Source organism: Schistocerca piceifrons, chromosome 5 (assembly GCF_021461385.2).
Source record: "Schistocerca piceifrons isolate TAMUIC-IGC-003096 chromosome 5, iqSchPice1.1, whole genome shotgun sequence".
Taxonomy (NCBI): domain Eukaryota; kingdom Metazoa; phylum Arthropoda; class Insecta; order Orthoptera; family Acrididae; genus Schistocerca; species Schistocerca piceifrons.
The window spans coordinates 390,256,711-390,270,700 of record NC_060142.1 but is presented as its reverse complement, the minus strand read 5'-3'; the positions used below and the strand labels follow the sequence as shown (position 1 = coordinate 390,270,700).

The following is a 13,990-nucleotide window of genomic DNA, read 5'->3' as shown; positions in this document are numbered from 1 at the left end:
GTAAGATTTAAGAAGACCGTGTTCTCTCACTCTAGACCATGAAAGTTTTATCCACTGACACACTTGTTTGTTTGTAGATGGTTTTAAAGCTTCCTTCAGGGTGAATTCATATTGAATTTCATCCATCACACATTTGTTCCATTCCTCTCACTGTACACTTAAAATGGCTTATTCACCGAGCGTCAAGAGATTGCAAACGTGCTGTAAGTCCTCACGGAACAACAGCAATCTCTGTATTTTCCTGTCTCAGTTTCTCTATCACACAATTTTTCAAATGACGACTAAACTGATTTAGGAGAAGAAAAGAACTCGTCTTCAATAAAGCATCTTACCATCTCTCTCACACTCTGCTAATCCATAATTTCCTACCAGCCTCGCCCATTCAACCTTTGTCGTGCAATGAACACCAACACCTGGCATTGGTTTCCACTTGAAGATCATCATTATTTTAAATTTAGTACCTTCAGTACAACATGAAAGGACAATAATATAGTACATCTTTCCATGTCCACGTGTTTTTATAATCACGGTTTTATAAATTATCATGGGAACAGTTCTGTTACTTGGCACATCAAATGTCAGAGGAGTTTAGTCCATATTAGCTATTTGGTTTAGTTCCACTCTGGTTTTCTTTCGATTCTGAATAATAAAACAATGGAAAGATAATATTTTATCTTTATTCTCTTCTGGAGTTTTCTGAAAAATTTTGGTTTTGGTTTGCATGCGAATTCCATGACGCTTCATAAACCTGTAGAACCAACCAAGTTCACCCTTGAAGTCTACTAAGTTCCACTGTAGCGCTAGCTTACAGGCGTGTATTTGAATCATTTTTGTATTGCCTCCAGTGCCATTTCGATGATGTCCTTGAATCCATTTTCAATACGCCATCTACTAGTGTTGGCCATTTTGAATTCAGTCCTCTATTTGCACATTTGGTCTTCCTCATTTTTGTCATTTCTTTACGATCCCACCGACCATGAATGGATTTTTCTGTTGGTGGAGGGCCGAAATGCCGCTCAGTTGCCCTGTTTTCACGTCCTTCTGAAGATGCTATTACTTTCAGTTTACTGCCCACATCATGTAAATAACTGTTACCGATAGCACAAATCACTTTCAGTTCAAGTTCACTGGCACTGTAGACTGCAATGACGCACCGCAGCATGCTTGTGAATCCCCACAAATCATGTTCTTAGCATCGGTGTAATCCCTGCTGCCAGTTGTATTCAGTGTTGCCAGGTAGAGAGAGGTTTACAGCAACATTGAATATCGACTATTTTTAAGACTGGCGGGAATTTTAAGTCAAACACTGGAGATTTTTATATTAATTTTCGAGTATACGAAGCACCTGAATTTTGAAGGATATTTTTCGAAGAAAAAAGTGCGACTTATAGCTCGTAAAATACGGTAAGCGCGCCTAAAATTTGTCAAGCTCGATTTATCGACAAAGTTTGAGAGTTACGTCTTCCTGCTTACATATATTGAAGTCCTAATCGTGCCCTACACACCTTGTCAACGTGAATGAAATCGGTGAGGGGAAATTTGTACGGTCACATTATTAGCAAGGAATGTTCTCGATTCCCGTGGTAGTATCCTTTTTACATCTTCCTTGCTTCGTTCGTCATGCGTTATTTTGTGTTCAAGGTAGCAGAATACCTTCACTACGTTTACTACACTGTTTCCAGTGTTGATGTCCAGCTTATCGTTAGTCTCATATTTGTTACTCCTTCGTCCTGGTTTGCTCTCGGTCCACGGTCTACGCTGATTAGACTATTCCATCCATTCAACACGTCCTGTATTTTCCCCCCACTTGTGATAGCAATGTCAACAGCGAATTTGACAATTGGTATAATTATACCCAGAAACTTTGTTTCCGACGTTGCTTCCAGGACGTACGTGTAATAGTGAAGAAAGTCTACACAGTAGTCTTACCCCCTTTCTAATACGAACGCTTCCCTCTTGGTTTTCCATTTTTATTCATCCCTCTTGCATCCTGTAAGTACTAGGCACCACCCGTCTTTGCAAAGAGCTAATACCAGTTTGACTAAGAATTTCATATATTTTGGATCATTTTTCGTTGTCGAACACTTTTTGTAAGGCGATAAATCCTGTGAACGTGCCTTCTTCATTTTTCTTAAATCTTGCTTTATTATCAACCGCTACGTCGAATCTGTATGCCTGAAGCCTTTTTTTCTAAAGTCGTATTGATCATCATGTAAAAGATCGTCAAATTTATTTACCACTCCTTTGTTTGTTATTCTTCTCAGGAACTTGGATGCAATTAGTTGTTAAGGTGCCTGATATAACACTCGCATTTTTCACTCTTTCACGCCGTTACGGTATGCGAATGGTCTTACAGATTCTATATTCTAATTGGAATTATCATTGGGGTGTCATTGCCTCACTGCTTTTAGAAAATTCTGTGGAATTTTATGCCTCTCATTCGCCCAGTTTGATCTCAGACACTCCAAATATCTTTCAGTCTCTACGTCCAACACACAAAAAACACAGTTTCTCTTGAAACCTACCATTTAATTTAATTTACCTATTATTTTTTACCGGTGTCTCTACGTCCAACACACAAAAAACACAATTTCTCTTGAAACCTACCATTTAATTTAATTTACCTATTATTTTTTACCGGTACAAATTTTTTCTCTTTAGCGCTGATGAGAATTACGCACTCTTGTACATCGTTGAGACTTTGCAAGCAACAGAATTAGTGTGCATTAGCCTGTAGAGTTAGACTGAAGTCGTATCTCTCTTCTGGTTACCAGATGCAACCACAAACCGAAAAACTTCCAGACTTGTAGGAAATTTCGTGCCGTGCATTTCTTTATTTATAATACGTAGTAAATATTATATTCCACTAAAACTGACGTCAGGAGATAGTAATATTTGTGGTACAATGGATCTGTCTCCTCCTTCCCCTACTGTACGGGTTTTCATGTGAAAACTGTTGGTATCTGTGTATTTCAGGCACAATTTTGGAAATTTTGATGTAATACAAAAGAATTTTGTTACCGTGTTCGACATTAAGTTTCTTTCAGACCTCATCTTATTCTCTTACCTGATGTTCTGAATGCGCTCGAGTTTACTTTTCCTATACTGCTGCAACGCATTTCGGAAGTGATTTCTTTTTTGGCACAACTCGTACCTTTTTCCCGTGAAGGCTGTCGCCTACTTGGCGAGTGTATTTATTTACGTACGAACGGTGACGTGTGTTAGTCGGTATTCACATTTTACTGCACAACGAAAATACGTCCTTGAGACTCATTGTACTGTCGTACATGTGCACTGGTGTGCAAAATTGAAGAAGGAAAGTAACTTTTCATTCATGTGTCACTGCCAACTGACATAGCTCAACGAAACTTTTACTAGAAATACAAATAACTCTTACACCAAAGTGCAGAAGGTAACAAATAAATACGCTATGAGTCGAACAGATGGTTCAAATGGCTCTGAGCGCTATAGGACTTAACTTCTGAGGACATCAGTCCCCTACAACTTAGAGCTACTTAAACCTAACTAACCTAAGGACATCACACACATCCATGCCCGAGGCCGGATTCGAACCTGCGACCGCAGCGAGCGAACAGAAATGACATTTTTATTCAAAGACAATAATTACAGCGAGGTCACCGCGATTCATGATGGTCTTCTGGGCATTAATAAAGGCGTAACATGGTCCATAATATGGTGTACAATCACCACCGACGGTAGTACATACTCCTCAACTTGTTCCCTTGCTGTCCACGAAGTTTAGAGTTATTCTTGTGGGTCGTTCCATTCTTCCAGCATCATTGTCGACAACTGACGGGTGGCCGTTGGCGTGTGTGGACGAGCTGCAACGCGTTTTCCCAACGCACTCCGCATGTGCTCGAAGGGATTTAAGTCTGGGGAACGGGCAGGTCAGTACTTTCGCGGAACATTCTCTCATTCCAACAGCTGCTCTACCTAAGTTGTTCGATGTGGTCGCGCATTGTCAACCTTGATTTTCCAGTAGCCTGGCTGCATGTCCATGGTCGAGAAATATTTTGCTCCTTTCAGGCAATACGCTTGCCGGAAGTGGTGATCGAAGAGACCGCTGTGTCAAAAATCTAAGGATATCAGTCGTTAAATGCTTGCCCCTATTTCTACAGACACAAGTCATTCAATGCTGGCCCCTATTCTGACTGGACCAGAAGTGGGGATCTTCCTTCACGCCTGTCAGGAGCTCTGCAGATGGCGCAATATATCACCGAAACTTAATAAAATAGCAATCTGAAATACAGATGTTGTTGTTGTGGTCTTCAGTCCTGAGAATGGTTTTTATGCAGCTCTCCGTGCTACTCTATCCTGTGCAAGCTTCCTCATCTCCCAGTACTTACTGCAACCTACATCCTTCTGAATCTGCTTGGTGTATTCATCTCTTGGTCTCCCTCTACGATTTTTACACTCCACGCTGCCCTCCAATGCTAAGGTTGTGGTCCCCTGATGCCTCAGAACATGTCCTACCAACCGGTCCCTTCTTTTTGTCAAGTTGTGCCACAAACTGCGCTTCTCCCCAATTCTATTCAATACCTCCTCATTAGTTATGTGATCTACCCATCTAATCTTCAGCATTCTTCTGTAGCATCACAGCTGATTGGTGTGTTGATTCGACATTCTCGATGCTTTTAACGTTTGCCACGAGCAGTACAGTCGCTTTCGTATCAGAGAACATAATCTTCTTTGGGTGATGACAATAATAATTCGCTATTAGGGAGAAGGAAGATCCTGAGTCGACTAGAGCTCGGAAAGGCTATCTGTCGATCACGATTTCGCTAAGATTTCCTGACTTATTCATGACTGTCGTCCATCTGCGGCGACCTCACCGACATAAATGATTGCCTCCCTTACTTTTCCTGAATTCGGTGGTTAGGTGAGAGGCTGGTACCTCTGTACGGCGATGGGGTAGAGGTGTGGCGAATTGGAGAGCGACCACGTCCAGGGTACGGCGTTGACTTTGTCCCGCAGGTCGATTATAGTCGTCTGCAGCTGAATGTTGTGATGTTTCACGTCTTGCGGCATAATATCGTCGAATACACATCTCCTGTCTCCTCAGTGGCGTACAATGTTTCCCTGGTGTCCGTAGTGAAAGTAGACTGGAGTGTCGTTCTCCAACCTGCAAATGTCAGTTTTTCCGTGAGGCGCTGGCGTCGGTAATGAACGTGCTGACAGTGCTAAGTGTGTTGTTGTGTATGACTTTGTACACAATGGTTAGGTGAGCTGAGCTACAGAGCAGTGCGGAAACTTTCGTCGTAGGAAAGCTGGACAGGAGCAGAAAGTTAGCACACTAACAGAAGAATTATGTAACCTGTATTTCTCCAAGCATACAAAGACTCAGTACGAGTAATGCCGCAAGGAACAGAGTCTAGCTCTCAGTGTCAATAAGGTGGAGACTCAGTTTACTGAGCACGAATGTTTGTGTCGTAGCGAAGAGGCTCCAAGTGGGGCGTCCTTCTGCGGCCAGCTTCCTATATTGCGGCTGCAGACAGCACTCGTAAATCAGAGCCACTGGAGGAGCGGGCATACACTGTAGCCATTGGATTCCATTCGACCACTGTCGACATGTGACGGAAACTTGCAATTCCGTCGCCAACTTCGTGGCACCCATGGAGTGGTATCATTATGTAGTGCCACAGTTGTACTTCAATGATGATCCTGCTTTCGCATTTGGACTTGATTGTGGTTCCGATGCGACAACGTTTGCTAGAGGTGGTGGGCTCACCATGGCTCCAATTAAGCAATGTAAGAGCAGTCACCTCCATGGAGAGGAACCGGAATACAGACATTATATCATTCCTAAGATCCGTATTTTCGGGAGATGTATGGATTGCCAGAGAAGCTGGTTGGTCCTGCATTAGTCAGCTGCTGGGTTGTATGATAGTAGCGGCAAGTCTGAGGAGGCCATGTTCTTTCTTCGTGGTGCATTTGGCTAGTGGCGAACACTGATGTCAAAGATCGACACAACTCTTCTTTCACATTTCCCTTTTACCCCCTGACGTATGGGATCGACGTTCATGGCTATCTCCTATGTATTCGGCCCAACATTTCTGTTTGCCAAATACTGTTATATCTCTTCTCTTATTGTGTGCGGTACGAAAGAGAAAAACTCATAATGTTCTTCCACAACTTCCGTAGGGATCACGTTCGGACGCCGGTCATACCTCTCATGCGACACATTTCTGTCGCATTTCCACTAGATGAGTTCCTGTGTCGTGACATTATTTACCAGACGAGACAAGTACATATTTTCTGTGAATTTTTTCATCCGGTGTGAGAATTTCTCGGTTTCTGTCATATTCAGATACACGATGTAGCATAGGATCAAAACATTCTCGACTGTGTCGTCTCCCCATGATGTTGGAAACCCATTCCTCAATTGTTCTTCCACTAAGTGTACTTACTGCTAGTTGTCGTAAGACGATTGCTTCAGTTCGATCTAGAATTAGTCTCAGCAACTGAACTTCTCTTCGCTGTTCTCGAATCATTGCTGGGTTGTGTCATCCGAGTAGAAGCACACTCACACATTTGGCAAACATTCATCTCACCCCACCTGTTATATTTGGAAGCTCCGTCGAATCCTTTCACCATTTTGGCAGTCCCTGGCGACCGGCAAGACTGATGGTTACCTGCTGTGCAGCTGACGTATTGCTGTTTTGGGATTTATCTCTCTCTTAAATATACGAATCTTAGGAATTATGTACTGCTTATTCCAATGGTTCAAATGGCTCTAAACACTATGGGACTTAGCATCTGAGGTCATCAGTCCCCTAGACTTAGAACTACTTAAACCTAACTAATCTAACGGCACCACACACATCCATGCCCGAGGCAGAATTCGAACTTGCGACCACAGCAGCAGCGCGGTTCCGGACTGAAGTGTCTAGAACCGCTCGGCCACAGCGGCCGGCGTACTGCTTATATTCTGGTTCCTGTCGGCATAAGCAACAGCTTTTATTGTCTAGCTGGAACCACAGTGAGTCCGGCTCATCCACCAATGTTACTTTTTAAACCAAATCGGAAAGGACGGTCGGCAGTGAGCTACAACACTTAGCACTGAAAGCACATTTATTACTTAGAGCAATATACAGTCAGAAGACAATCGGCTTTCCAGGCAAAGGGTCTAGCCATTTATACAAACACCAGCCTTCCAGAAATAGAAGCATTAGGTATTTCTAGAACCTTCCAGAAACGATAAATAGCAAATAACAAGTAGTTGCTGGTGTTCAGGGTTAAATGGTCACCTGCCGTCCGCCGCCAGGTAGAGTTTAACATTTGCAAAAAGTACTGGAGTCTCTCTGGTCTTTGCAGGCGCTTGCTATACACTCCTGGAAATGGAAAAAAGAACACATTGACACCGGTGTGTCAGACCCACCATACTTGCTCCGGACACTGCGAGAGGGCTGTACAAGCAATGATCACACGCACGGCACAGCGGACACACCAGGAACCGCGGTGTTGGCCGTCGAATGGCGCTAGCTGCGCAGCGTTTGTGCACCGCCGCCGTCAGTGTCAGCCAGTTTGCCGTGGCATACGGAGCTCCATCGCAGTCTTTAACACTGGTAGCATGCCGCGACAGCGTGGACTTGAACCGTATGTGCATTTGACGGACTTTGAGCGAGGGCGTATAGTGGGCATGCGGGAGGCCGGGTGGACGTACCGCCGAATTGCTCAACATGTGGGGCGTGAGGTCTCCACAGTACATCGATGTTGTCGCCAGTGGTCGGCGGAAGGTGCACGTGCCCGTCGACCTGGGACCGGACCGCAGCGACGCACGGATGCACGCCAAGACCGTAGGATCCTACGCAGTGCCGTAGGGGACCGCACCGCCACTTCCCAGCAAATTAGGGACACTGTTGCTCCTGGGGTATCGGCGAGGACCATTCGCAACCGTCTCCATGAAGCTGGGCTACGGTCCCGCACACCGTTAGGCCGTCTTCCGCTCACGCCCCAACATCGTGCAGCCCGCCTCCAGTGGTGTCGCGACAGGCGTGAATGGAGGGACGAATGGAGACGTGTCGTCTTCAGCGATGAGAGTCGCTTCTGCCTTGGAGCCAATGATGGTCGTATGCGTGTTTGGCGCCGTGCAGGTGAGCGCCACAATCAGGACTGCATACGACCGAGGCACACAGGGCAAACACCCGGCATCATGGTGTGGGGAGCGATCTCCTACACTGGCCGTACACCACTGGTGATCGTCGAGGGGACACTGAATAGTGCACGGTACATCCAAACCGTCATCGAACCCATCGTTCTACCATTCCTAGACCGGCAAGGGAACTTGCTGTTCCAACAGGACAATGCACGTCCGCATGTATCCCGTGCCACCCAACGTGCTCTAGAAGGTGTAAGTCAACTACCCTGACCAGCAAGATCTCCGGATCTGTCCCCCATTGAGCATGGTTGGGACTGGATGAAGCGTCGTCTCACGCGGTCTGCACGTCCAGCACGAACGCTGGTCCAACTGAGGCGCCAGGTGGAAATGGCATGGCAAGCCGTTCCACAGGACTACATCCAGCACCTCTACGATCGTCTCCATGGGAGAATAGCAGCCGGCATTGCTGCGAAAGGTGGATATACACTGTACTAGTGCCGACATTGTGCATGCTCTGTTGCCTGTGTCTATGTGCCTGTGGTTCTGTCAGTGTGATCATGTGATGTATCTGACCCCAGGAATGTGTCAATAAAGTTTCCCCTTCCTGGGACAATGAATTCACGGTGTTCTTATTTCAATTTCCAGGAGTGTAGTTACATATGTAAACGAATATTTTTTTATTATGTAAAATGTACGATTCCCCTTTCTTGTAGAACAAGTTGCTCCCACTTAAAAGTGTAACAGATGTCAGACATCACCACATAGTATTTATTGACGGCAGTCGAAATAAATACTGCTGAATCGTAAATAGCAGTAAATGATATGAATATCTGAAATTTATGTTGAGCGATATACAAACAACCAGTTTGAAACAGTTTTGCTGAAGAACTCACTGTTTCTAATTCTGTGTTCTGCCATGTGCACCTGCGTAGCATTTTCTATTATTTCCCTACAAATTTCTTGCCACAATAAATATTGAAAATAGTACACTAGATCTGCATCACCTACTGTATCATCATATGAGTGTATCTCCTCAACAAATCGTCTTGAGCACCTATCATTCGACTAGTATTAGAACAGTTCATTTTATCCATGTGGAATTAGGTGCAATAAAAGAGAGAATTTCATAAGAAACAGTTTAGTATTTCCGTTTGGATGTTTGTAAGAACACATTTACAGTGGATTCACATATCTTCTACAGTTCTAAAACATATAGACAAGCGATGGCGGAAGCCAACACTTGTCTACCGCTTGTCTATCTGTTAGTATGCTCCAATCAGCTTTACTGTTGTTACTACATTGTGGCAGTCAAGGTATTCAACAAAGCAGCAAAGCTTGTAATTAGTTATAAGTTACCACACTAATGCTCTGTTCCTTGTTTATCTCGCCTAGGAATCAAGATGGCCCTCTACTTCGATTCATGGGCGACTGAGATGTTGGCTGTCCTGTCAACGCTTTTCATGATAATGTATGTAACATTTAAAATCAATTACACCTACTAGAAGAAGAAAGGTCTGCCATATCTGGAGCCGTCTTTCCTACTGGGAAATGGCTGGAACGCAATACTAATGAGGAAAAGCCCAGGCGAGGATATGAAAGACGTTTATTTTGAAGCAGAAGGCAAAGCAGTCGTCGGTATTTACTCATTAAATAATCCTCTTCTCGTTGTGCGGGATCCAGAACTGATCAAAATGATCATGGTGAGGGATTTCAACTACTTTCCTGACCGGGGCATCTACGTAGACGAGGAGACAGATCACCTGTCGGCGCACCTCTTCTTCCTCAGAGGCCAAAAGTGGCGGTCTCTGCGCCAGCAGCTGACGCCCACCTTCACGTCGGGAAAAATGCGCGCCATGTTCGGCATAGTGCGCGACTGTGCTCGTATTATGGTTGACGTCATACCCTCGGGCAGAGATGTGGAAGTCCGCGAGCTGACGTCATCGCTTCCTGCACCTTGGGCATCGACGTCGACAGTCAGCACAATCCCGAGGCAGTGGAGGTGGCGCTTCTTCCAGACATCCCTGCGCTCTTACCTGACTCTGTCTCTGGGATTGGCTAATCCCTATCTGCGCACCCTGCTGCCTTTACCCTTCACACCGAAGGATATCACAGAGTACTTCACGCGCGTTGTTGATGACACAGTCAAACACCGAGAGAAGACAGGCATCATCAGGAAGGACTTCATGCAGTTGATGATTCAGTTGAAGAACAATGGATATGTTGATGACAGCTTCTCAATCACAGGGAAGAAGGGTGCTGAACGTAAGTCATGGTTCTCAATATATATGATTTTATAAAAAAATATTTAATTGTAAATTTAGAACCTTTTGTAGGTTGTAAACCTTAAATACGTTTGTAGTGAGACACCGTTATTCTGCTCACATCCTCATCATTTACAAGAAAATTCTCATTTGATAATATGACATTTAATATCGTTGATTACCAAGATAAAAACAGGCACCGCATTTCTTCAGCTGTGAATATTTTCGCACCCTGTTCAGAAGTTATCAGTTGAATGAATTTAACTGTATACCACTTTCAGAAAAGTAGCAGTAATTTTGGGGAGTAATAGCTTACGAGTTTTAATGACTGAGCCATAACTCAAGGGTAAGTAGAACGTCTTCATATTGTTGATTGCATTATTATCGATATACCTTCATTCGTTTTAGTAGGAATGAATAGTTGGATGTAGAAATACATCTCGAAATCTCCGTTATAATATCTCTCCATTATTAATTATGGTATGCGATATTGCTATTTTTTCCCCAACAATTTATTGTACTTACAGTGTTGCTTCCCTCATATACTTCTCTGCTTTTTTAAATGCAGATGTTCTACATGTTGGCATAGGTTCTATCTTTACCTTTATTACCTTTGTTATCGTTCCTTATGTTTGAGCTTAAATCCGAATTTTTAACAAGACATAATGAAAATGCAATAGTTACGAAAAATTTGTTGTTTTAAGCTAATTATGCAACCCTGTCAAACACACAGTTCAACTAATTACATGCTTATACTATGAAGTTAAGTGTAAAATGTCAATGGGCTCAAATATATATAGACACATATCAACTACCATGACACACCAATTTTCAGTGCACCCACTTCCAACATGCAAATTCGAAATGATGTTTCATTTAAGTAACGAGTTGTATCTAACTATTCATGGCATGAGAAATACATTTGTAACTTTCAAGAATATCGTAATTCCAAAGAACTTAATAGATAATGTCCATTTCCGAATCACTTTAGCTTTGATATTTTCACTGTTTACTTGAACAATGATTCACTTGGCTATTCTTCTTCCCAGAAATGTAGCGCCAGTACCTATAACTCACGCAGGGAGTAGTACAATGCATATCTACAAGTTCTTCTTGTGACTCTGTTACAATTAGAATGTAATGGAAGTCCCAGTAGGACAATTATTCACTTTTAGCCAATAGGATATCAGTATTGTCTTTAATGTTACTACTTTACATAAGACCAAGACGTTGATAAAACCCATAGCTTCCTTGAATTTTGTTCATCAGTATGTCATCCATAACAGATAGAACTATAGAGAAAATAGAGAAGATCCAAAGAAGAACAGCACGTTTTGTTACAGGTTCATTTAGTAAATGCGAAAGTGTCACGGGAATGTTCAGCCACTTCCAGAGGCAGACGCTGGAAGAGAGGTGTTCTGCACCACGCTTAAGTTTTGAGAATGTACATTCATAGGAAAACCAAAAAATATATTGCTCACTCCCATGTGTATCTCGCGAAAAGACCATGAAGATAAAATTAGAGTTTCTAGACCACTCAGTGGATTACCATCAATCGTTCTTCCCTTCAACCGTACACAACTGGAACAGGGAAAGGGAGCAGTGACGCTGCTACCAAGGATCCTCCGCCACACACCATGAAGTGGAGCATAGATGTACTCGCATATGTAGATGCAAGTGTTTGTGTCAATACGAAATATCTTTCCTCACTATAAAAATTAGCTTCTACGTAATATTAGAATGGCCACGACAATTTAAAATTCCTACAGTGAACTTACATGAAATAGCAACAGAGAGAAGAATTACTTTTGCCAAGGCATTCAAGAGAATATTACTGCAAATTATGGCTCTTGTAGTTTTGTCTTCATTACAATTGAACTATCAAAGTTGGCATTTACTTTAGTTGTCAAATTAAAACTACACAATTGAGAGCATTATCGTGAAACTAGCACGCTGTATAAGATATTGCAGTTACAGGCACGTTTTCTATAATTATTGTGACTATTACAGCTCTTGATAATGCAACTGCGTTTTTTAAGGGCACATTTTCCTAATAGAGTATAAAGTTTGGGGGATTCTTAGAAGCCATTTTCCCAAAGCTACTCTGATAGTTCGTAACATTAAGCTGATTTGCTTGATAGAGTAAGTAACAGCATGTTTACGAACATATTTTATTCCTGGCAGATGGAAATAAGACTCTGACGACCAAGGAGATGGCAGCACAGGCGTGGGTGTTCTTCCTCGGGGGGTTCGAGACCTCTTCCACCACCGTAAGCTTCTGCCTCTATGAGCTCTCTAAACGTCCAGATATCCAGAAGAAACTGCAAGAAGAAGTTGATGACGTAATGAGAAAGACCAACGGTGATGTGACGTATGATGATATAATGACCAAGATGCCATACATGGAAAAGGTGGTAAACGGTACGACGGACGGTTTTGATTCTTTTGTTCATACATCTCAATCATGAAAGTGTGGTCGTGCACAAATTAAAAACCATGAAGAGAACACTAATTACTAAACACTAGGTCAAACACATATTCGTTTCATTACTACGACATCAAGTGTAATAAATTGTTATTTAATATCTGCATACAATAGTGTTTCTTCATACCTTAATGAACATATAATATTTACAATATAAAATGTCTACACCGCAGACAAAAATCAAGGCAATTTATAGGACCTATGTAAAATCGTGGAACAGATAAAAACGTAAATAATCTCAGAAATAAAGAAGCCAAAACTCCACAAATCCTATCTTGAAAGAACGTCCTGTGGCACCCTTAGAAATAATGCCTCTGTCGTTATAGAACCAAGAAGACTCCTGATCCATCCCTAATTACTATTACCAGATTCTGTAATAACGCAAGTTACACTCACTCACTCACACACACACACACACACACACACACACACACACACAAATGATTGAAATGCCTCTAAGCGTTATGGGACTTAACATCTGAGGTCATCAGTCAACTAAACTATATATATAATTTATTTGTTCATATATTCAAAACTGTATTGCACTCATGTTATCAGCCACTGAGGACAGCAAGGTCTGCTTTAACAGCGTCTTAAGAATTAACCACAACATTTTGGATCTCAGTGGTTTGTTAAAATTACTGGAAAATCTGTTATGAAATTTTATATACCACTTTTTTATTAATTATGCAAACGCAGGCAACAGTCACTATGTATGGTAAATAGCTGAGTTTATTTCGTTCTACAGATTTAAAAACTCTTGGCATCGATACTGTATAGATGCAGTAGATGCTAACAGAACAAGGTCAATGTCTATGTAGATATGTTATGAGGAGCACCAGTTTTAGTTCCTCTCACAAGCATAACGGATTTCACCTCCATTACAAAACCGCTGAAAGCTATTGATGAGTAGTATTCTATTCTCCCGTAACCTTAAGTTCCATTCTCTTTCATGTAATAGTGCCCCAATCACCTAGGACTATCAAACTTTCATCTGGTTCATGTATTTTATCGGTTTCATTGTTTCACATATATTCACCTTATTTACCCATCATAGGCTAGTGAAGTGGACATGAGAACCAACGCAGTTGGTTTTGGTTTATTTTCAGAAAGAATAATTCGGTC

At 42.5% G+C, this 13,990-nt stretch overlaps 1 protein-coding gene across 1 annotated transcript; it reads left to right on the top strand.

Moving 5' to 3' along the window:
• The first annotated feature begins 9,810 nt into the window (after nucleotides 1–9,810).
• LOC124799019 (probable cytochrome P450 6a14) lies at nucleotides 9,811–12,927 on the top strand. Its single transcript, XM_047262556.1, has 2 exons — nucleotides 9,811–10,381; nucleotides 12,565–12,927. Exons 1-2 carry the CDS (start codon nucleotides 9,811–9,813, stop codon nucleotides 12,846–12,848), a joined length of 855 nt encoding a protein of 284 aa, XP_047118512.1. The 3' UTR covers nucleotides 12,849–12,927.
• The last annotated feature ends 1,063 nt before the right edge of the window (nucleotides 12,928–13,990 follow it).